General features: G+C 44.3%; 3 protein-coding genes and 1 long non-coding RNA gene across 4 annotated transcripts in view; 3 read left to right on the forward strand and 1 right to left on the reverse strand.

The window, feature by feature from the left end:
- LOC141433730 (vacuolar protein sorting-associated protein 16 homolog) overlaps nt 1-23,226 on the forward strand; it is a 100,404-nt gene that overhangs the window by 44,547 nt on the left and 32,631 nt on the right. The window lies entirely within an intron of this gene.
- Nucleotides 1,478-4,043, forward strand: LOC141433846 (uncharacterized). The gene is made up of 2 exons (XR_012451965.1): nt 1,478-1,553; nt 2,222-4,043. It is a non-coding gene; the product is annotated as an uncharacterized lncRNA (long non-coding RNA).
- LOC141433577 (glucose-induced degradation protein 8 homolog) lies at nt 4,869-11,421 on the forward strand. Its single transcript, XM_074095682.1, has 4 exons — nt 4,869-5,123; nt 6,253-6,449; nt 7,560-7,757; nt 8,810-11,421. Exons 1-4 carry the CDS (start codon nt 4,985-4,987, stop codon nt 8,987-8,989), a joined length of 714 nt encoding a protein of 237 aa, XP_073951783.1. The 5' UTR covers nt 4,869-4,984; the 3' UTR covers nt 8,990-11,421.
- LOC141433578 (nucleoporin Nup35-like) lies at nt 11,263-21,479 on the reverse strand. The gene is made up of 4 exons (XM_074095683.1): nt 21,189-21,479; nt 19,836-20,270; nt 19,177-19,381; nt 11,263-15,369 (listed from the first exon to the last, which is right to left on the reverse strand). Exons 1-4 carry the CDS (start codon nt 21,340-21,342, stop codon nt 15,258-15,260), a joined length of 906 nt encoding a protein of 301 aa, XP_073951784.1. The 5' UTR covers nt 21,343-21,479; the 3' UTR covers nt 11,263-15,257.

Below are 23,226 nucleotides of genomic sequence, written 5' to 3' on the forward strand. Positions count from 1 at the left end.
TTTCTACCTTGCATTTTATGGTGCCCCCACACTGGCTGTTGCTAAGTGTTTTTTTTCTACTTGGCAACAAAAGAGAAAAAGAAGGTGGGGCACTACCTACCTTTTCTCAAACCGTTTCGTCATATTTTCAAATGTTTATAACGTTATTATAAAACTTACAACAGCCAGTGTGGGAGCGCCATTAGACATACACAAATAGTAATCTTAATTTTCACTTCTTCGTAAATTTTAATTTTCTTTTTGTTGGTTCCCAGCCAGCTTCTCAGTATGTTTAGCTCTGTAGAACATGCTGGAAGTTTTTTAATTATCTTTTGAGTCATCATCCTGAGTTTTCGTTTAGGATTACAGTATATATTTAAAAAATGTATAAAAAATAAAAATGTTTTCTGTTAGGTCTTATACATATGTACCTAAAGTATACTTTGTACTTATTTGTAAAGGGCCAACAGTAAGTGCCATGATATTCTTAAGATTCAATTTATGATGTGATCACAGGTCCAGCGCGCGCCCCCGACCACTTGCATGCCTCACGGAATGGAGCTGAGCATCACCATCAGGATTTAGTGCCTAGCTGTGAGTATGAGTACACACCATATAACGCCCAGAACATCAATAACATACAGTTGAGGAAACTAAACCTCATACAAAACCAGCACCAATAACTGACAACAAAATTTCTATAAATATCTGATATTACTGCATTTCTAGGACTGGTAAGACATATTTGTGCACACCACTTGGCAGAATGTTTTGCAGGTGGTAGGACCTTGTGCAAGTCCCCCCGGATCCTACCACCACTTGCTCGCTAATCCTGCCGTGAAGCAGCAGTGCTTCCACTGTTGTTTTCGCGTTGAGAGTAGACACCGTGAAATTACTGCACTTGAGTATCCCATCTTAGGCTCTAGGTTGCAACGCATCTGCAATTACCCTGGTCTTGCAATGTTTATGGCGGTGGTGATCTCTTACCATAGAGACCCACTTGCTCGTTGCCTTCAGTCGATAAAAAAAAAAAAAAAGATATTAATGAGTGACACCTTTTGCTACTAATTTCATATTGGTCCCACCTGGTACATATTCAGTTCGTCAAACTGTTAATTTGTCCAAATTTTGATTTACCCATGTTAAAGCTATCTATCTGGTACAGGATTAAGATTATATCGAAATTGTATGTGCATCATCAACTACAACAAGGCTACTGTTCTTGTTTAAATGGAAGTAATTTACATCCCACAAACTAGCCAAGTCTCGATGGAGCTGCTTGTTTTATCTAAAAGTAATGAAATCTAGACAAATCGTGCCAATCTAGGTTCCTTACTGCTTTTCTTTATTAGTATAATTAATGTTGGTATGACTTGGCCGTTGAGTTGTACCCACTCACGTATTAAAGAATGTTGAGTCTTAAGTCTTATCCAGTAAATGTTGAGACTCAATACGCGGACAATCTAACTTCTTTATACGTTAGTGGGTACAAGTCGCCGGCCCCCGCCGACCACTTGCATTGCCTCACGGAATGGACGCTGAGCATCACATGCATCAGGATTTAGTGCCTAGCTGTGAGTATGAGTACACACCATATACGCCCAGAACATCAATACTTTTTAGTGGTAAACTAAACCTCATACAATCACCAGCACCAATAACTGACACAACTAACTTCTATAGAATATCTGTTATTACTGCATTTCCAGACTGGTAAGACATGTCAGATATTTTTGCACACTCCACTGTGGCAGATATTAATGCAGGTGACACCTTTTGCTACTAATGTCATATTGATTATATCTTGTTTTTAAAAAAAATCAAAGTTAATTTGAATATAAAAAAGCGGCCCACCAAGTTTAATATTTTTTGTAAAGTCGGTATCATCCCAGCCTATATACGTCCCACTGCTGGGCTCTCTCCTAACAAAGAGGGCTTGGCTATAGTAGCAATTCAATGGTGCGTGTGAAGTTTCCTTAATTCTTAGCTAAATGACGTAAGACGGAAATGTCGATCTCTAATACTTTGGTTTTGAACGATATGACGAAAATTTCTGCGTTCTGGTCTTATCCAGAGGTTCTCAAATAGGGGCCTGAAAATGCGGCGAAATGGTTCCAGTAAAGGATGGTACGGCAGTGTTTGCTTCGCGCTCGACTTGGCGGGGCACTACCGTGCCCCAGATTAAAACTTTATTGTAAGATAAGATAACCCTGCTTATTTTGAAATGCCTTTTTGTTTTCAGATCTGTCCTAATAACGATGGTGTCGGCCGAGCGGTGTTAAGCTGCAAGATATATCAAGACAAACATATTTTGGTATATGTGAAAATTATATGCAAGAATAAGGAGTATATCCTAATTTAAACAAGACATTGTGATCGCTGGTGGAATTTTACTGCCATTGATATTGTGAAATGCATTTTGCTGGCCAACTATAGGTATACAGTATTAAGGAATTATATAATACAAAGTCGCTGCCCACCTCCGTTTGAAATGATCGTAATTGTAATATATATATGTTTCACAATATTGACAGGGTTTGATTCCACGGCTTTGTTCATGCCACATACACATTAGCTTGTAATGCTTTAGGTAAGGTTCGCTGGATAATTGTGTTCATAGACTGAGGATGGAGCCGGGCGGGCGGCCGCCCGCTCGCGCTCGCCGACAGCCGACGGTGTTTTGTATATTTTCTAATTGTGTAACAACTCTCCGGGCCTGTACGTTACTCACTGCAGCCCCAGGCGTGTTAGACACGTTTTTAGCCTAAAGCTTGGGGCGCACACTCCTTTTGCTTGCTAGCAAGCCTCTGTGCCCGTTTGACCACAGTTCTCATTTCTCAAAGGCTGATTTGTCAATATTGACTTGTTTATTAATAAGATTTTGACGAAATATGTATGTTTACTGTTGCCTTTTTGTTGGCGATACTTGATTATTGCGTGGTCATCGAAACTACATCTATTCTTTTTTTTCTCTTTATACTACTATCAAACTCCTGGTAACTTTGACAAATGTGAAATAGACACTTTTTAGGCATGCTATAGCAAACAAAAGTTTCTATAGAAAATAAAAAATTTAATACAAGCTTTTTTTGCTGATTGCACGTTTTGTTTACTCGTGCAGGTAGGTAACGTTGTCGTCCAACTTACATTTACATTATACCAAATTCCGAGTCAATCCGACCACTGAGAGTGGGTTATGAACTAACAAGATTTGACCCACCAACAACAAACAGAGCAAGTAAATAAAAGCTTGTAACATAGCTGAATTATAGCTCGACGTTGACACTGAAACTTAAGTTTAAGCAATTTCGTAATTCTAGACTTGCGTGAGCAATATGCTTGCACGGCATGCAAGCTTAAGGTGTTGGTATCCAGCGGATAAATAAATGGGCTGCAGTGAAGTGTGTCAATACCGAGCGGGCTCCGGGCTATAGGAACTTAGTACTAACACAAGTAATAAATTCACGCAGAGTGCCTGTTAAGAAATCTATGTCCTCAGTTTTGTTAGCCATAATTTTGATTGGTATTTTTTATTGTACTTTTGTCGAATTATAGTTGTAGTTTAAATTATAATTTTGTACTTGGTAAGGCGTCCCGCGCCGGTTGATTAGTGCGAAGGCCTCGTGTACCAGACTTTGGCATATATTTAATTTAGCGATCTAAACTTGTATTTATGGTGACGATATTTAGTCAAGTGTAACTATAGTACTATTCCTCAAAATTAACTCTTCGCTGATACATACACGGCTTATCATTAAAATGATAAATTAGCTTTATTTAAATTCATTTAAGTTATTTCTCAATAATGTAGCGAATGTCTCGGTTCTCCAATGCAGCTCCGGCCTCCGTGTGCGGAAGTACGAACGCAGGTAAGCATTATTGGGAGTTTGTTTTATATTATTATTTAGTTAGTAACTTTTTATTGAATACAAAAAGGATATAATTTGTTACCAAGCATTATTCAATAAAAATCTAGGATAGGTCTTTTTTTAAATTGTATTATCAGCTCATTATTAGTAAGTCGGCGTTTAAGAACTGAAAATAAATTAGCTAATTACCCGTAATTGTCTGTTATTTGTCTCAACCATTCCGTACCTCTTTCGATCGCTGTCAAATATCAGAGTAGTCTCCCACCGAATTTATAATATAAGCTAGGAATCGTAACTCTGAACAAATTCTTCACAAAAAGTGGCCATACTGTAAACCAAAACTACTTATGATTCAAATACGAATCATTTTCGAGATTGCAAATACATAAAGTGCTTGTTGAATGGTAAAATGAAATTCAGAAACAAAGCGGGGATTGATTTGCGCGCGTGATGCAATGTCAGATGCACGGCAGGCACCTACTAGGACACGCAAGGCCATTTTTTTTTAAACGCAATCACAGTTGGTTTGACCTATGGCCTCTCAAGCAAGAGTATGTTGTGCGAAATTAAGTCTTTCTCAAGCCTATGGTGAACTAAAACTAGTGAAGTCGAGACCTGTACAGTGATCGGCACCATTATCTGACCCAACTCTCGTATTAAAAAATATATATAAGCGTCAGCGGGACAGTCAAGATACGAACTTCGAATTTAGTAATAGCCCCTCTATATAAATAGGTACTTATACTCTTTGATATAAGGTAAACGTCCGAGTGCTCAACACGCTAATGCCTAATAGACTACACCCTGCTGTCATCTCTATTGCTAATGACATAAGATTAAAGATGGCAACTATTGGGACAGTGTCGAGCGAGTGCTCGACTCGAGTGTACGTTCACCTTACACGATTTACATTTTTAATTTTAATATCGATCGAGAAGTTTGAGCACTGCATCTACGCTACTCTAGCCTTCAAATAAAACGCTTTCTTCCAAGTATGCAAATTTGTACTCTGTGGTTTATAACTGTCACTGTCATGCGAGGTAAATTTTGCATTCACTCGTCAATACAGTAAATATTTTCTCAGTCAGTAAATTATCTTTATCCATTGTTTCGATCGTGTAAATAATAAATCAAAGATGAGTTTTGAACCTTCCACGAACAGTAACAGCTCGAGCGACAAGTCGGATCGAAAGCTGCCAGATCGCAGCAAAGGCGACGACTTGCAGATTTCGAGGACAGATATGAACATGCTAATTATGAATTATTTAGTTACAGGTAAGCGTAAGCTATTTTCTGTAACTTATATTCTCGTTACATTTGCGAAAATATTTTGAGGGTAGAATACCAATAAAAAATAATGTAAAAAAAAACCGCAGGTCAATCTAAAATCTTTAAAATATTTTTTGCATTGACCTCACTAATGTCTCATATTTCCAATTGCTTTTGTATTTGCCCTATTCTAGTGTTGTAGAACATACAGGTTCTATCATAACTAAAAATGATGTTAAAGTTTTTTTTAACAAGAGTAGAGAAACAAAGAAAAATGCTGGTTACAATGTGCCATATATAAGGCTATCTTTTTCTATTTTTATTTTAATCTGCAGAATTTGTATTCTTTGAAACAAACAAGACTTGAATGCAGTTTTTTTTTTATTTCTGACATACAAAATATTAATACACTTACACACATTAGATGCAGTTAGAATGTGTCAATGGGAGAGAATTTAGCATATTTAGCAAGCAGCATGCATTGAGAACAAATATGCTAACTCTTTTGTAGCTGAAAACATGTAGTGGTTTTGTGTGTGATACAAATTTCTTTGTTTTAAAAATTTGTATTGGGCTTTGTATGAAAATATTGCAAGAACATCTGTTCATTGACTGTAATTGCTATAACGTCAAACTCAAGAAAACAGGAAGTATGTTATAGTCAAAATTATAACTACAATATTTTCAATGACAAGTGATATGGAATCTCAGACCAGTGGCTGTATGTATTACCTATGTTTCTGTAGTTTCCTTATACAAAAACTGTAGTTTGATCGTGCTTGTGAGTGTCAGAAACATTAGCATATTGTATTGTCTAACTCTTAATGTTTCTGACCTGACCTCAGGTCACATTTAAGCCAAAGTTATAGTTATCTTACTTCATAGATAGATAGCTGAAATCTTTATTCTTCATATTCTTCAGAAACAAACAAAAGACGAAATTTAAATGTTTAGCTTTATTAGTTACAACACTGGCTCAACTTAACGTTCAAAGAAAAATTTTGTGGATTTTTTTTAAATTAAAAAATACCTCATATCTATTGTTGGTTTCCTCCTCTGTTGAAAAATGGAATAAGCTTTTTTATAGTCTTAATCAAATAAAGATATTTGACCTTTGACTGACAAATTTTTACAGAGGGCTTCAAAGAAGCCGCACTGAAGTTCCAACAAGAGGCAGGGCTACAGGAGCCAGCTCTCTGCAGCTCACTGGACGAGCGCATCATGATCCGCGAAGCTGTGCAGAACGGACGCATACCTGACGCCATTGCCATGGTCAACGCACTGCATCCCGAGTTGTTGGACAATGATAGATACTTGTACTTCCATTTGCAGGTCTGTTTTTGCTAAAATTGCTTGTTGTCAGTGTTACTTTGCCACACTTTGTTTTTTTTTTTCACCGCAAAAGGAAAAAACGGAACCCTTATAGGATCACTTTTTGTCCATCTGTCTGTCTGTCTGTCAAGACCCTTTTTCTCAGGAATGCGTGGAGGTATCAAGCTGAAATTTATATCAAATACTGATGTCTACTGTCCCTTGGAGCTGTGAAAAAATCAAACTTCTAAGCCAACGCAATGCAATCAAAAGATGGAGCCGTTTCTGCTGCAAATTTCCGCAAATTTTTGAAACTCTCAAGGGAACGCGTCGCGACCTAGCAGCGCTTCCTACCCTGAAATGGGAAATGGATGAAAAATTTACGACTGCTTGAAACTTTTTTTATCGATAGGAATAACCTTTCTAATTAACAAAAAAATATCAGATTTTTAAGTAGTATCAATTAATTGAAAAAACATTAAAGAGTTCTTTACCCCCAAATTACGTTAGTCCGGTCGATTACGGGTTGTTACAGAGCCCAGAACAAAAAAAAAGTATGTGTCTTCAACTCATTCCTTTTGACAGGTGACACTTTACTGGCCCGGATAATAATATCGACATGGAAATTACGACCCTGTTTTTATTTACACGCCCATAGAAAAGAACATGAGTTTCTATGGGTGTGTACAGTCGAGTTTGTAAAGTTCTGACCAAAAATTTTATCAAAAATATCTGAACACGCTCCTACGCCGTTAACAATAGAGTTGTGTTCGTGTTCACATAATTTTGACCAAATTTATGCTCAGAAGTTTACAAACAACTGTACATGAAAAACAGGGTCGGTATTATCCGGGCCTTTTAAGAGTGTCACTTATTAAAACGAATGAGTTCTGGGCTATGGAACAAAACAAATAACCCCTCAACCGACCAGACTATCGTAATTTGGCGGTAAAGATAACTCTATAACTTTTTTACATTAATTCATGCTACTTAAAAAATCTGATATTTTTTTCTGTTCATTAGAAATCCCATCAAAAAAAAGTTTCAAGCGTTTCTAAAGTTTTGATCCATTCCCCATTGAGTGAATGCCATGGCGCTGCTGCTGCTGATAGCAGTTACATGTTCGTGCAGCAACTGCAACTGCTAGAGCTGATCCGCGGCGGGCGCGCCGAGGAGGCGCTGTCATTCGCGTCCGCGGCGCTGGCGGAGGCGGGCGCAGCCGACCGCACGGCGCTCACGGAGCTCGAGCGCTCGCTGGCGCTGCTCGCCTTCCCCGACCCGCACGCCTCGCCCTTCGCCGACCTGCTGCTGCCCAGCCACAGCCAAAAGGTAACCTTCACTCCTTGCATCACGTGTCAAAAGGTTATACCTAAATGCCTTGCACCACGTGCCAAAAGCAGGCACAAAAGTAGTCACACCCACGTTGAAATGCAGCTAGTTTTAAGGGCTAGGTCGGTCTAGGAAGAAACCAATGTGGATCAACCAAGACTGACTCAAGCTCCCCACAGAGCGTAACAGGAGAATGCATGCTCGTCTCCTGGTTTTCCAACAAATGGCTGAAGCGAGACTGCAGTAGATATGAAACCCCTCCTCTCTCCTCCCCGTAGTAAGCTCCAGGAAGTTGGGGATGTGCAGCCAGGTTTTTTAACCGTGAGAGTGGCACTGTTTGCGCCCTCCCTTCTCAGTCGTTCATCTCCTCACCTCAGCACCTCATATAAAATTTTAAAAATATACCTATAGACCTAGCAATACGATACGGTATTTGATCTTTTTTTATGTATTATAAATTAAAACTTCACAATGCCTGTTATCGAATAGAGAATCAATTTTTAAGCTACCTTTACAAATAACAAAGTTATAAAGGTTTAAAATTCAAGATTAGACAGAGGAAGACATTTGCATGTGACGTCACACGCAAATAGTGCCACACTTGCTGCATAGAGAAAAGCGTTTTGGAAACAGGTATATAGATTTTTCAATAAATCGTCATAAATCCAAGTATCAACCGATTTAAGTTTTCTCTTTGCTAAACAATGTCTATATATCTATATTTTCATAATTCAGAAGTTGTCAAATACCATAATTATGTATTTAACTCTTAATAAGGCAGAGGCGATTTAGCGACCACTTGCATTGAGTTAGAAACTGAACTTTATTGCTTTCATAATACGTCACAATTTCCATTGTAATTATTGAAAATACGACTAGCTTTAAAATATTCTTTGTCAGGTATGCATTCGATAGCTGCTTTTGATTCTTTGGTAGTATGCTCCAATCCAATAAATGGGGCCTTCTAAAGGTTTAAGGTTATAAAATCTGACAAACTCTAGAGGTAAACCACCTCCGACCCAAATATTCAACATGCATGTTTTTCCTTACAGATCGCCAGTGAACTCAACGCAGCCATACTCAAAATGGAAAACCAAGAGTACACCAACCCGAAACTCTGCAGCCTCCTGCGAATGATCCTGTGGTCCCAAAATGAGTTAGACAAACACAACATCAAATACCCAAAGATGACGGACCTAGCTAATGCCACTATAGAACAGCCAAAGTTGTAACTGGACGGTATGTTAATTTATTAATAAAACAATTCTATGACAGTAGTATTGAGGATTTTTGTAAATAGAAGCTACATGAAGAGCATTTTAATCTACTAATCTACTTATATTGAAACAGTTTTCAGTTACAACAACTACATTGTCATAATACTACTAGTAATGATGAATGACAGTAAATTTGTTTGCTGAATGGGTCAGCCAGTATTGCCCCTATGCCTTGAGGAAACATGATAGCGGATAACCCTTGATCCTAACTCTGATTTTGAGAGCTACAAATGTTGCGTGGTAATTACATTTAGTCGATAGCTGCAACAGTGCAAAAAAACAGTCGTACTTCGGCGAGCGACAGCTGCAACTTCCTTATAGGAGCGGCCACACCGCTGCTCAAAATACGAAGACGGTACGGAATAACAGTGACGTGCCGTAAGCGTCACGATTTTATCGCATGCTCTCCACACCGCTGCTTAAGACCTGAGGCTTTCATCGATTTTTGACAAGTTTTGAATCGTATCTCCTACTTTTGCACTACAGATAGAATTATAAGTCAAACGGCTATCGGTTCTCCAATTTTTTATCTCCATTTTTGACTACCGGATTAAAAAAAAAGGAATACTTCATATTATATGATTTTTTTAAACATTGTCTGAAAAAACACTTATTTCGTATCTCTATTCACGTGAAAGATCTAACATATACGAAATCTACATATTTGGGTTCGTGTTTGACGTCTCTAAAAACTGGTCCAGGGTTTTCATTTGAAACTATTTACCACAAAAGTTATGGCCAGAAAACCAGGTTTTTGGCCTAAAATTGTTTAACTTTGATTCCAAATATCTCGAAAACAATAAACTTTGAAGTAAATATGGGATACTATATTGCTTAAAGCCGTTGTTGTTAATATAATAAGCTACAAAAATCATTGGAAAACTAAGGAATTCAGATCGAAGGTCATTGGGGCATGGGATCCCCTTAAAGTACGCTGATGGTGCGGAATCGCAGTGACGTGCCGTAAACCTCTCGACTTTGCGTTGAGAGCATGCGGTCAAGTCCCTGCGATTCCGCACCGTCTCCGTGTTTTGAGCAGCGGTGTGTCCGCTCCACCTTTTGAACGCCACAGACGGCTACACATGACAAAAAAAAATTGCTGAAAACCGTGCCATAGGCGCCAGAAATGTCGGCATGACGCCTATGGCACGATTTTCAGCTGTCGTGTGTTGCCGACTGAGTCGTTTAAAGGTTAAACATGGCCGCCGCAGTAGATGCACAGACTAATGGCAAGACGACGTTCATTGGAAGCAAATTTAAAACAAGATCAGCAAATTAGGAATGGAGTAGTATTAATTGCTGCATTATGCTTACCAGGGCCTCAATTTTAGACATACAGATTTTATCTGTGAAACGGGACACTGCCTTTGACTGTACAAGTGTAGGTCTGTATAGTGTTACAACTACCCAAATAAATAACATAAAAAAAGTATGGTCAACCTAAGGAGACTGTCTTGTCAATAAATCTGTTGGCATAGACTATTTTAACAGAAGGGTATTCAGTTGTTTCTATCCCTTTCGAACCCAGCCAAGTATGAAAAGAATTACGACAATGGACTTTATGTAAAATTCATGTCAAGTTCAAAATTCAAATGTCGCCCGCACAATCATAACCGCTGGGTTCGAAAGGGCTATGATTATTTCATTGGTCACTCTGGCCGGGGTATTTTATATAAAAATAGTACTTTAATGGTCTTCTAGTATCAATGAACTCTTTGTAAGGGGCCCTTTAACCCCCTCTTTGCTTTTGGGGTATTTTTGTAACACCATGTAATAGTTAACAGCTTGTGAGACATTCTACTGTTATTACTATGTGAAAGCAATAAAGATTTTGAATTTGAATATACAGCTGGCTTTAGATACATCGTAGTGGCTATACAACTAATAATATATTTGATGGTAACAACATATTTTAGTAAAATAGATATTATGACATACTCAAAATCTTCTTTGAGTTTTTATGGCAAGGGGGACACTTCCACCATCTTCTCGTGTAATAAGAAATATTGTCGCCTTACATTTTATGTCATTTGCAAAATATATGTCATACTTTATAAAAATGTAATTAGTTTAAATTATATTTGATAGAAGTTATCTTGAATTAATAAATGTGATTAATTAGAAAATAAACAATTTTTATTGCTAATCTAGTTATTACTCGTTCAAACTATTAATATAAAGTATTTTTCAAACAAATATTTTAAGAAGCAAACTTACGAAATCATTGATGTAAAAAATATAACATTTGAAGACTCCCAGAGGTCAGAAACTACAAAACTAAACATTGCTAGGTAATATACTTTTTGTTTCGATCTTTTTTGTATTAAAATAAATTTTATTTTAATTCACTTAATGCATGTAGAGAAACTATGACGGTTTCTCTTGCTATCTTATAATTTTTCTTTTTTTATTGTAAAAAATAAATAAAGATTAAAATGAAATGCTTCTTGAAAATGCAATAAAAAATAATCTATTTAATTAGAAATTAAGAAAATCTGTTAATAATTAATCGCCGGTTAAAATGTATTTATTGATAAGGTTTTGTATTTAATATTTAGAAATAAAGTATAAATACTTTGAGAAATGCATGTTTTATTTTATGTACTTTAAACAATTGATTACTTTTCTTAATTACAGTTAAAAAACTATTTGAACTAGCATTAAGTACAGAGTTGAAACTATTTACAAAAATTACCAGAAATATTGAAAATAGTTTTGTTTTAATAACCACTTCTAAAACTCAACGAAGTTCGAAATTTACATATTATATATTATAATGGTAACAAGTTTTATTCCAATCTTGGTGCATATATTTTCCATAGATCAATTCACATTATTTCTTGTTTTTAATAGTAAGGTCGTTGACATGATTTGTATGACCTTTGAAACTGAAGCGTGCTGATTCAGATATACACACATAGTTACAAATGTTTTTTTCCTATTACTGTTAAAAATGCGAAAGTTTGAATGCATGTTTGTTACTCCTTCACGCTAAAACGGCTGGACAGATTTGGATGAAATTTGATATATAGATAGCTGGACATCTGGAATAATACGAAGGCTACTTTTTATCCCGATTTTCTTAGTGTACTATGTATCATGCATGATCTAATAAGACAATAATAGTATTGTAGTTTGCATAGGCAAATGCTAGATTTTAATTATTCCCAGCGTAAAGTACACTTTTGCAGTGGCGGACTAACAGGGGGGCGGAAGGGCGGCCCGCCCCGGGCTTCCGTTCTTGGGGGGCCCCCTAATGCCTCCGCGTTCCCAAACAATCAAATCCTAAACAAGACTTTAAAAATGTGCTTAGTACCTAAATTTTTTTTAAAGCTCAGCTTCAAGCTTCAGCTTTGCCACTCCGGGCCTCTGACGGGCTTAGTCCGCCACTGCACTTTTGTTTTTCAATAAACCAGTTTCAGTATAATTTAGATGGTTTTTCGTTCAGTGTCAAATTTGCAGTCTATCATCTTAGACCACGGTCATCTGGTCATTAAAAAAAATAAGGCGATTTATTTTTAGCACAATCTATCAGTAAAAGTGGATGGGCAAATGGGCAGTTGCGAATCTCAAAATGATGTCATAAAATAACTCTTTCTTTATGGTATGGTCAGCCAATCAATCTTTAAACAATATCTAATCAAATGAATACCTACGTCGCTACAGTCAACTTTCAACCTGACAGACACGTGTTATCGACTTTATTTGTTTTATGACATGGTGGTAGACCGTATAATTTGGCTGATGGTGCATAAAATACATAAAGGCAACAACAGGAAGAAAGGTTTAACAAAACTGGAAACACTAGGATTCAGTTTGGCTACAGTTTTCTCAGTTTTGTTACAACATCAGTTCAGTAGCAATTATGAAACTATAGTTTTATTTTGGCTTTCATAACTTCCTCTTCCTTTCCTGCTACATTTCATTGATTAGCACTCTACAAAGTAATGCCTAAATCAATCACTAATTTTGATCAATTTGAGTTCCACAAGCACTCATCTGCCGCTGACTATACAACCAAGAGACCAGCACAAATCGTCACTAAATACATGGGAAAAATCGCGTACCTCAAATCAATACGTCAAAAAAATTAACCACTGAAAAAAAATTCAAAAGGTCACCAGAAAAATTATCGATTTTGAGGTACCATCAGCCAAATATGTGGTCTATCACCCTAAAGATGATAATCGTTTGCATGTCATAAAACAATAATGCCAATAGACGTGTCTGTCAACTTGAAAGTTCGACTTTAACGACATATTCATTTGATAGGAAGTTGTTTAAAAATTGATAGACCACTTATTTGGTTGATGGTACAAGCCTTTTTAAAAGTAGGGAACGAAAATTATTCTGTTAAAAAAAATATTATTCTGTACTTTGATGTGTACAGTCGAGTTGATAATACTTGTGAGCAAAAATTCAATCAAAAATATCTGAACACGCTTCTATACCGTTAGCAATAGTCGTGTTTACACGGAAATTACACTTTGTTGTTCGCCTAATGCGGTAGCCGAACTTGTTTCAAACTAATTCGCCGAACGACCGTCGCCTTTACATTATTCTGTCCGTCTACTGCGGCAGCCATATTAAGGCGGTGGCAGCTTTCGATCGCCGAATGCGGCCGACTACAGTGTCCTTCACACTTTTGCGGTCGTTCGACAAAGTGTTATTTCCGCTATATTTTTGATAAAATTTTCGTTCCAAGTATGAAAGAACTTGACTGTGTACTACATAACGAGTGACCATCTCTGGTTTTAAAGATATTGAAATTTAACTATATACACAAGTTTAATGATATGCCAAATGTTAGGTCGTCAATTCAACTACGTATACGATTTAATAGTTCTAATATCTTTACTTTTAAAAGGTGCCGGACCTCTCAAGACGGATTGCTTCCTTACTGGTGATGTAACTAACGTTCTATTTTTAAAGCAGAGTTTAACTTGCAAGAAAAATCGTGCAAGTTGCATTACATTGCGAGGCTGTGAAGGCTTAAATCCAACGAGTTTGTAGTGGTCAATCGAGTGCCGCAATGTAGTGCAACTTGCACGATTTTTCTTGCACGTCTAAACTCGGCTTTACATCTGCGTATATGAATATGCGCTTTTTTAGTCATTGCCAAAAGTACTATCTTATATTTTGATAGTTCTTTTACGAAACTACAGAAAATAACGTGTTTTCGTTTACTTTGTCGAGCTGAAGTTAATAATTAAAATTCAGATTATTTTCAATTTTTTTTTGTGATTTATTAATTTGTTTGAAGAAAGTTTTACTTTCCAGTGCCAAATACATTTGCAAAATATTCACATCAGATATTGCGAATATGCGAATATTGGTTACATCACTAGTTGGTTCAACTGTTACATTATTTACATAGCTTAATTAACCCTTTATAACTAACATTCACTCAATTCGTGTAAACAAACGGATTACTCTTATAGTGCCTCTACTTTCTTGAACCTCCCTCGGCAATCCCATAGGACGTTCAAACTTCCAAATGTTCAAAAACTGGGTTCCTTTTTTTTGCTTCTGATGTGCGGAACCTTAAATATTATGTAAAACAACAAGGATATTCAGTCAAATCTTAAGTTTAAAGCATGATTTCCACCAAACGGCTCGAATCGGATCGGATCGGAAAGAATGCAAACGGATGGGGCGACAGCCGAACGCGTCTGCAGGGCTACTACGAAACTCGAAGTTCGTGTCGTACCGTCCCTCTCGCTCTCGTATTAAATAGTATAAGTGTCAGAGCCCAGAGTAGATAGCCCTGCTGGCCGGATGTCGACGCATACGATCAGCTCCGTCCAGTCCCGTCGCTAATGAATAGTGCCACCCGGCTACGGCTTCGAACCCACACGACGACAGCCGAAAGAATCCGATCAAATACGACGACAGGCGAACGGAGTCGATCGCGCGTCACAGCATACTTTCGGCTACGATCGCGTGTCGCGGCAGACGCTCGCGGTAAACCTGCTGCGTGTGCCTTGGTAATATACAGTTTAAATACTGTAGACATGATTTAGTATTGTTTAAAGATTGTAAAATTCTCTCCGATTTGTTCAGATGCGAGCCGTTTGGTGGAAATCATGCTTAAGACACCTTAAACAGTATAGGATGGTGATGAGACTTGACAGATCTGTATCTCTCATCGCTAGTTCTGCGTCCACACCTCATATTCCACCATGAGCGACAGCTGGTGGGCGACGGCGAGGTGTATCGCGTGTCACCAGCCCAGCACGTAGTCCAGGGCTTTGGAGATCAGCCCCGTGGAGCGCTGCGGCACCGGCGCCGACGGCACCGGCGTCGGGCACAGCGAACGCGCACCCTGCGTTTGCCTGCCGATCAGAAAGTTATAGCTTAATCACAGAGTTTACAGAGCTCACAGAGTCACCTATTGCAGGTTTTCTTAAATTGGATTCTTTATCATCACTTAATGGGGTGTTCAAATTATCAGGCCCGGGTTACTCAATCTTTATATATGCCAGCAAGGCACACTCTAACATTCATTCTTTTTGATAAGTCAGTCAATATTTTTTATTCATTACTAATCACGTATATTTTTGTCCCCCGGGCAGCGCTCGCGCTGTGTCCCTCACCTGGCCCCCGCACCATGGCTGCGCAGCCGCGCGCGGCGGCTCGCGGCACGCCCCCACCCCCACCATGACCCCGGGCAGCGCTCGCGCTGTGTCCCTCACCTGGCGGCCCGGGGCTGGCGCGCTGCGCGCCCCCACCTGACCCCGGGCAGCGCTCGCGGTGTGGCACCTGGCGCCCGCGGCTCGCGGGCGCGCCCCAGGGCGCTGTGCGGCGGCTCGCGCCGCACCATGCCCAGCGGGCGCTGTTCGCTGGCCCGCTGGCCACGCCTCGCGCCCCGCACCTGGCGCAGACCCGCGTCGCGCTGCGCTCGCGGGCACGCCACCCACCCCCCGGGGCTGGCGCAACCCTCAGCTGGCACGCATTACGGGGCGTGGCGCAGGCCGCGCACGGCGGCTCGCGGCGGTGCCCTCACCATGGCCCCGGGCATTTGCTCGCGCTGTGCTGGACACACAGTGGACGCCCACGGCTGGCGCAGGCCGCGCGCGGCGGCCTCGCGGCACGACCCGCCACCATGACTTTAAAGCATGGCGGGGTGTAAAAATTTGGGGATGCCCGCCCATGGTGTTGGACGCAGGCTGCGCGCGGCATGGATCAATCACACCCCAACCCACCATGACGCAGGCGCTCCGGTGTGTCCAGCTGACCTGGCCCCACCTGCCGTACCGTGGCCTCACATCGCGCGCTGTCGGCTTGGCGGCCACGCCCCGACCCCCACCCAATGAGCATCGGTGCGAAGTCGCTCGACGTTGGCAATTTCCCTGTATGACCTGGGCCGCGCGCTGTGCTGGCGCAGGCCGCGCCGGGGGCAGCTCGCCGGGCAGCTCCTGCGCCCCGACAGTGCCAGTGCGCGCTCGCGCTGTGTCCCTCACCTGGCCCCGCCCGCCCGGGGCTGGCGCAGGCCGCGCGCGGCGGCTCGCGGCCCCGACCCCCACCATGACCCCGGGCAGCGCTCGCGCTGTGTCCCTCACCTGGCCCCCGCCCGCCCGGGGCTGGCGCAGGCCGCGCGCGGCGGCTCGCGGCACGCCCCGACCCCACCATGACCCCGGCAGCGCTCGCGCTGTGTCCCTCACCTGGCCCCCGCCCGCCCGGGGCTGGCGCAGGCCGCGCGCGGCGGCTCGCGGCACGCCCCCACCCCCACCATGACCCCGGGCAGCGCTCGCGCTGTGTCCCTCACCTGGCCCCCGCCCGCCCGGGGCTGGCGCAGGCCGCGCGCGGCGGCTCGCGGCACGCCCCCACCCCACCATGACCCCGGGCAGCGCTCGCGCTGTGTCCCTCACCTGGCCCCCGCCCGCCCGGGGCTGGCGCAGGCCGCGCGCGGCGGCTCGCGGCACGCCCCCACCCACCATGACCCCGGGCAGCGCTCGCGCTGTGTCCCTCACCTGGCCCCCGCCCGCCCGGGCTGGCGCAGGCCGCGCGCGGCGGCTCGCGGCACGCCCCGACCCCCACCATGACCCCGGGCAGCGCTCGCGCTGTGTCCCTCACCTGGCCCCCGCCCGCCGGGGCTGGCGCAGGCGCGCGCGGCGGCTCGCGGCACGCCCCGACCCCCACCATGACCCCGGGCAGCACCTGGCGCCCGACAGTGCCAGTGCGCGCTCGCGCTGTGTCCCTCACCTGGCCCCCGCCCGCCCGGGCTGGCGCAGGCCGCGCGCGGCGGCTCGCGGCACGCCCCGACCCCCACCATGACCCCGGGCAGCGCTCGCGCTGTGTCCCTCACCTGGCCCCCGCCCGCCGGGGCTGGCGCAGGCCGCGCGCGGCGGCTCGCGGCACGCCCCCACCCCACCATGACCCCGGGCAGCGCTCGCGCTGTGTCCTCACCTGGCCCCGCCCGCCCGGGGCTGGCGCAGGCCGCGCGCGGCGGCTCGCGGCACGCCCCGACCCCCACCATGACCCCGGGCAGCGCTCGCGCTGTGTCCCTCACCTGGCCCCCGCCCGCCCGGGGCTGGCGCAGGCCGCGCGCGGCGGCTCGCGGCACGCCCCACCCCCACCATGACCCGGGCAGCGCTCGCGCTGTGTCCCTCACCTGGCCCCGCCCGCCCGGGCTGGCGCAGGCGCGCGCGGCGGCTCGCGGCACGCCCCCACCCCCACCATGACCCCGGGCAGCGCTCGCGCTGTGTCCCTCACCTGGCCCCCGCCCGCCCGGGGCTGGCGCAGGCCGCGCGCGGCGGCTCGCGGCACGCCCCCACCCCCACCATGACCCCGGGCAGCGCTCGCGCTGTGTCCCTCACCTGGCCCCCGCCCGCCCGGCTGGCGCAGGCCGCGCGCGGCGGCTCGCGGCACGCCCCGACCCCCACCATGACCCCGGCAGCGCTCGCGCTGTGTCCCTCACCTGGCCCCCGCCCGCCCGGGCTGGCGCAGGCCGCGCGCGGCGGCTCGCGGCACGCCCCGACCCCCACCATGACCCCGGGCAGCACCTGGCGCCCCGACAGTGCCAGTGCGCGCTCGCGCTGTGTCCCTCACCTGGCCCCCCGCCCGGGGCTGGCGCAGGCCGCGCGCGGCGGCTCGCGGCACGCCCCGACCCCACCATGACCCCGGGCAGCGCTCGCGCTGTGTCCCTCACCTGGCCCCCGCCCGCCCGGGCTGGCGCAGGCCGCGCGCGGCGGCTCGCGGCACGCCCCACCCCCACCATGACCCCGGGCAGCGCTCGCGCTGTGTCCCTCACCTGGCCCCCGCCCGCCCGGGGCTGGCGCAGGCCGCGCGCGGCGGCTCGCGGCACGCCCCGACCCCACCATGACCCGGGCAGCGCTCGCGCTGTGTCCCTCACCTGGCCCCGCCCGCCCGGGCTGGCGCAGGCCGCGCGCGGCGGCTCGCGGCACGCCCCCACCCCCACCATGACCCCGGGCAGCGCTCGCGCTGTGTCCCTCACCTGGCCCCCGCCCGCCCGGGGCTGGCGCAGGCCGCGCGCGGCGGCTCGCGGCACGCCCCACCCCCACCATGACCCCGGGCAGCGCTCGCGCTGTGTCCCTCACCTGGCCCCGCCCGCCCGGGCTGGCGCAGGCCGCGCGCGGCGGCTCGCGGCACGCCCCCACCCCCACCATGACCCCGGGCAGCGCTCGCGCTGTGTCCCTCACCTGGCCCCCGCCCGCCCGGGGCTGGCGCAGGCCGCGCGCGGCGGCTCGCGGCACGCCCCCACCCCACCATGACCCCGGGCAGCGCTCGCGCTGTGTCCCTCACCTGGCCCCCGCCCGCCCGGGCTGGCGCAGGCCGCGCGCGGCGGCTCGCGGCACGCCCCCACCCCCACCATGACCCCGGCAGCGCTCGCGCTGTGTCCCTCACCTGGCCCCCGCCCGCCCGGGGCTGGCGCAGGCGCGCGCGGCGGCTCGCGGCACGCCCCCACCCCACCATGACCCCGGCAGCGCTCGCGCTGTGTCCCTCACCTGGCCCCCGCCCGCCCGGGGCTGGCGCAGGCCGCGCGCGGCGGCTCGCGGCACGCCCCACCCCACCATGACCCGGGCAGCGCCTCGCGCTGTGTCCCTCACCTGGCCCCCGCCCGCCGGGGCTGGCGCAGGCCGCGCGCGGCGGCTCGCGGCACGCCCCACCCCCACCATGACCCGGGCAGCGCTCGCGCTGTGTCCCTCACCTGGCCCCGCCCCCCGGGGCTGGCGCAGGCCGCGCGCGGCGGCTCGCGGCACGCCCCCACCCCCACCATGACCCCGGGCAGCACCTGGCGCCCCGACAGCGCCAGTGCGCGCTCGCGCTCCGCGCGTGTCGCGTACCGCACGTGCGCCCAGTTGCCTTGCGTCGGGTATTGCTTGTCTGAAACAATGGTCCATACTAAGAACGATAGTCCACAAATCTAGTTTCGGTAATTTCTTGTGCAAATATCTTCTTTTTTTTTTTATTTATAAGTGTGGTATCATTTGAGTCAAATGAGACCCACCATTAATTTGTTAGTTTTGTTCTGTTTAAATAGACGGATACGGCATCACGTGAATCACGTCAAACAAAATTAATCAATGGGTGCTGAAACAGTCCCTAAAAGTCTTATCACACTGGCGATTTGCAGACGAGTTAAAAACGAGGAAAGCGCGCAACGAGTTCGTCGCGCCTAGGGCTAATACGCCATGCTGTACATACGTCAGCAGCACGAATTTCTTGCGCCCTCGCCTCGCTTTCAAATAGTTCACAAGTCACCAGTGTGATAAGGCTCTAAAATTAGGACTTTCTTTTCTTTTATGTCCCGCGTTACAATAGAATTCACATAACTTACCTAAAATTGCTCCACAGTTGCTAAAGCGTGCCAACACTGTATTGGCAGCATTTGGTGGAAACCCAAACACAGTAACCCAGTACTCCTCCTGCTCCTGGCATCCATCCCATGCCGTTGCCACCGACTGGTTCATATTTACTGATCCATTTACATTATTCACATAAGAGTTCTGCATCATAGAGTTATTGTAGTAACTCGACTCTTGGAATAAAGATTTATTTACGGATGGTTCGTTGCTTTTTATGGTATCAAACAAGTCCTCAATGGGAGGCCCGGTGGCCTTACTGGTGTACGAGAGGTTTGGTGACGCTGGGATATTAGCGAACATGTTTTGCTGGTTGTAGATTGCTTGCTGGTGCATCGAGAGGTTCTGGCGGTACTGCTTCTGGTCCGGGGTGGATGTTTGTGTTGGACTTGTAGGGTGTGTGGGTGATCCTGTAAATTTATGAACAATGCTATCTCAGTACACGTTAGTAATATTAGATAGGACAAAGCTCATCTGATATACCAGGGATGGGGAAATAGTCTAAGTTAAATCGGCCCGCGATAAACAAAAACAATACCTATTCAAATATTTCATATATCTGTGAGCAAGTATTTTACAGGATGTCTGACCATCATCTCGAGTGTATTTTACGGGTTACTTCAAGTATCTTGGAGCCTAATTTCAACGCTTTAATTAATGAACAGTCAAAACATTATCTTTCACAACGACCCAACACAGCAAAACAATAAATTTATTATAAATACCTACATGACTTTTTTTTTTGTTCTTGATTAGAATTAAATTTATTCAATAACTGCTCCCTGGCCCATGGAAATTTCGTAATTATTGTATATGACCCATCTGTAAATCTATTTCCCCATCCCTGTGGTATACAGTAAACTGTTCAAACGGACAGAAATATTGAGGTTGATTAATATAACCAGTGTTATTTTTGTATAAGATCATGTTGGGACTTGTTCTTGGTCATTCTTGGGGTTGTTCTTGGTCATTACATCCATTAATACTACTTATAGACAATAATAGTTAAGTTACTATATTGTTAATGGATAGAGACAAAGCAGAGCTGAACACCACATGTGAGACTTGTTACTAAAAAAGGAGTTCATTTAAGAGAGCTATATCAGGTGCAGGTTTAAAATAAAACTCAGCATAATAGCAAAGCTCCACATATTGCTGGTGCTCTTGCAGCTAAGGAGCCTAACTAGTTGAAATAGAGTACAATTAGTAGCATCGGTCTGGTGCTGTAATAACTTGATTTCCACAAGATTGCCTAAGTTTTTCTAATAGACAGGTATTTTTTTTCAAACTAACTCACTAAGATCTTAAGTCTATGTTGCATTCCTTACCGAAAGCCAGATTACGGCCCTTCGTAGGCGACAAACTATTGGTCCTTGGTGTTGCAGGAGGATTTATTTCTCCTAAAAGAAAAGGCGGCAGGTACCCGACATTCGGGCTCCCTGAAGGCGAATGTGTTGGACTCCCAAGTGTCATGGGCTCCATTTTATATTATTTACTAAAACACAAAACTTTGATTAGCACTAAAAAATATTAAAATTAATAAGTTTTTATTCACTTTTTGCTTTTTGCTAGAAAATGAGGTCTGTGACAATATAATCGTTCAATACGATTTTGACAGATCGAAAACCATAGATAGAGTAAAATAATATAATGAGAAACAGAGCACCTCTGCAGTAACTATTGGCACTCTTAAAATCGCTTATCAGTAACCCTAGTAGGACCATCTTTTATTTGTGGTAGTCAACAGTTGGGATATTTTTTTAAGCAAACATTATGACGAAAACACCAACGTGAATCGTATATCAACACAAACATAGGCTTTATTTCAGTTTGCAGATTTTTAAAGCATGTGCTTAATGTGCCAAAAGTGTTTTAAATAGTGCTTTAAATTAGATAATTTTTATTGCATCATAATTTTTACTATGTTTTTACATTATTTTCACGAAACCGTCAAAATATAAAGGCTGATCAGGAATATAAAAAACCTGACGCGAGGGCAGCAGTTCTACGTTTTATATTGCAACATTATTTACACTCACTATAAAGTACCTACCACTCATATTGACAACGGTGTCGGTGATGTTATTTAAAGGAATATTTTATAATCCCTCAGGCTTTTTCTATGACAAATACTTTTATACATTGTGAATTATTTTCCTTCCTAATTTCATTTTAACGCACAAAAACAAAATAATACTTTAAATAATTATTATTATTATTGCCCTCAATGGCGGTCTTTAGGCTTAGGGCCATGTCAGTTATATTAAAGATAAATATATTCTTCTTCTTCACGTTGTACGCTTGAACAGTGACTGTAGTTTTTGCAACTTGATAGCAAAATTCCAGAAACCACGCGGAGACAACTGAAGCATTAAAAAATTACATAAACGAGAGAATATAGAATTTTGTGATCCCTTTTCACTGTTAAGGTTAATCGCCATATAAAAAACTATCAAAATTATATTTCAACATCAACTAGCCAAAGAAGTAGAAATACCAAAATTAGATATCGTCTACATCCGCCAAGTTCGAATGCTATAAATCGAATCCCTTTAAAATAACACGCGCAAACAGTGTTAAACATTGACAGCAATAGACAGACAGATGACATTTGAATTTATTGTTACCAGTGCAAGAAATTAGTTTTATTGGTTTTCCGCAATATGGTGAGGTTTTTTATAATTCTGGGCAGACTTTAAAATATCCTCCTAAGTTCTCGCGTTCTTTATAAAGGACTAATTAACACTAAGAATAACGGCCGAATGTACTTTATAAAGTACAAATTGTCCATTGAATAAAGAATTCTAAGAATTTTGAAATACTGTCCAAAATAACAAAGCAGGTCACCAACGCTTAGTTTGTTAAAAAAATGTCAGGACTCAGGAGGATAAAAATTAAACCATTAACTAAAAAGTTTCATTCACACTTAACAGATGGCGCAGCTAGAAAGTTCAACTAGTCACCCTATCGAAGACCGAAGAACGGTGGTAGGAGTTGACGTTTTAAAAATATGTTGCCATTGTCATAGTATTATATCTAAAATGGTAATAAAATAATTGTTATCTTAGTAATGTAAGTATTTCGTTGATACTAAAATAATACATTACAATGCAATGACGCTTTATTATACACTACAAAATACATATACCACAATAGGGAGCGATAATGTACACAAAACAAGTACACAGAGAGAAAATTACAAGGTAAACAATATTAAGTTAACAATAAACAAGCTGATTTAACTTGGCAAACAGTCCGATGACTTTTACAGGAAGTAAAGACACGTGTCAAACGAATGTAAAGGACTCCTATACAAAGCACGAAATAAAAAAAAGGCAAAGTTATTTTACCCAGTCTCGCAAGATT

The sequence above is a fragment of the Choristoneura fumiferana genome, chromosome 12 (assembly GCF_025370935.1).
Source record: "Choristoneura fumiferana chromosome 12, NRCan_CFum_1, whole genome shotgun sequence".
Taxonomy (NCBI): Eukaryota; Metazoa; Arthropoda; class Insecta; order Lepidoptera; family Tortricidae; genus Choristoneura; species Choristoneura fumiferana.

Bases quoted from the DNA above. Each gene is read 5' to 3' on its own strand.
- LOC141433577 (XM_074095682.1), top strand. From the start codon at position 4,985: ATGAGTTTTGAACCTTCCACGAACAGTAACAGCTCGAGCGACAAGTCG. The intron at 5,124-6,252 runs GTAAGCGTAAGC...AAATTTTTACAG, and splicing joins TATGAATTATTTAGTTACAG to AGGGCTTCAAAGAAGCCGCA. The intron at 6,450-7,559 runs GTCTGTTTTTGC...ATGTTCGTGCAG, and splicing joins ACTTGTACTTCCATTTGCAG to CAACTGCAACTGCTAGAGCT.
- LOC141433578 (XM_074095683.1), bottom strand. From the start codon at position 21,342: ATGGAGCCCATGACACTTGGGAGTCCAACACATTCGCCTTCAGGGAGC. The intron at 20,271-21,188 runs GTAAGGAATGCA...ATAAATTTACAG, and splicing joins GGGCCGTAATCTGGCTTTCG to GATCACCCACACACCCTACA. The intron at 19,382-19,835 runs GTAAGTTATGTG...CCATTGTTTCAG, and splicing joins CAACTGTGGAGCAATTTTAG to ACAAGCAATACCCGACGCAA.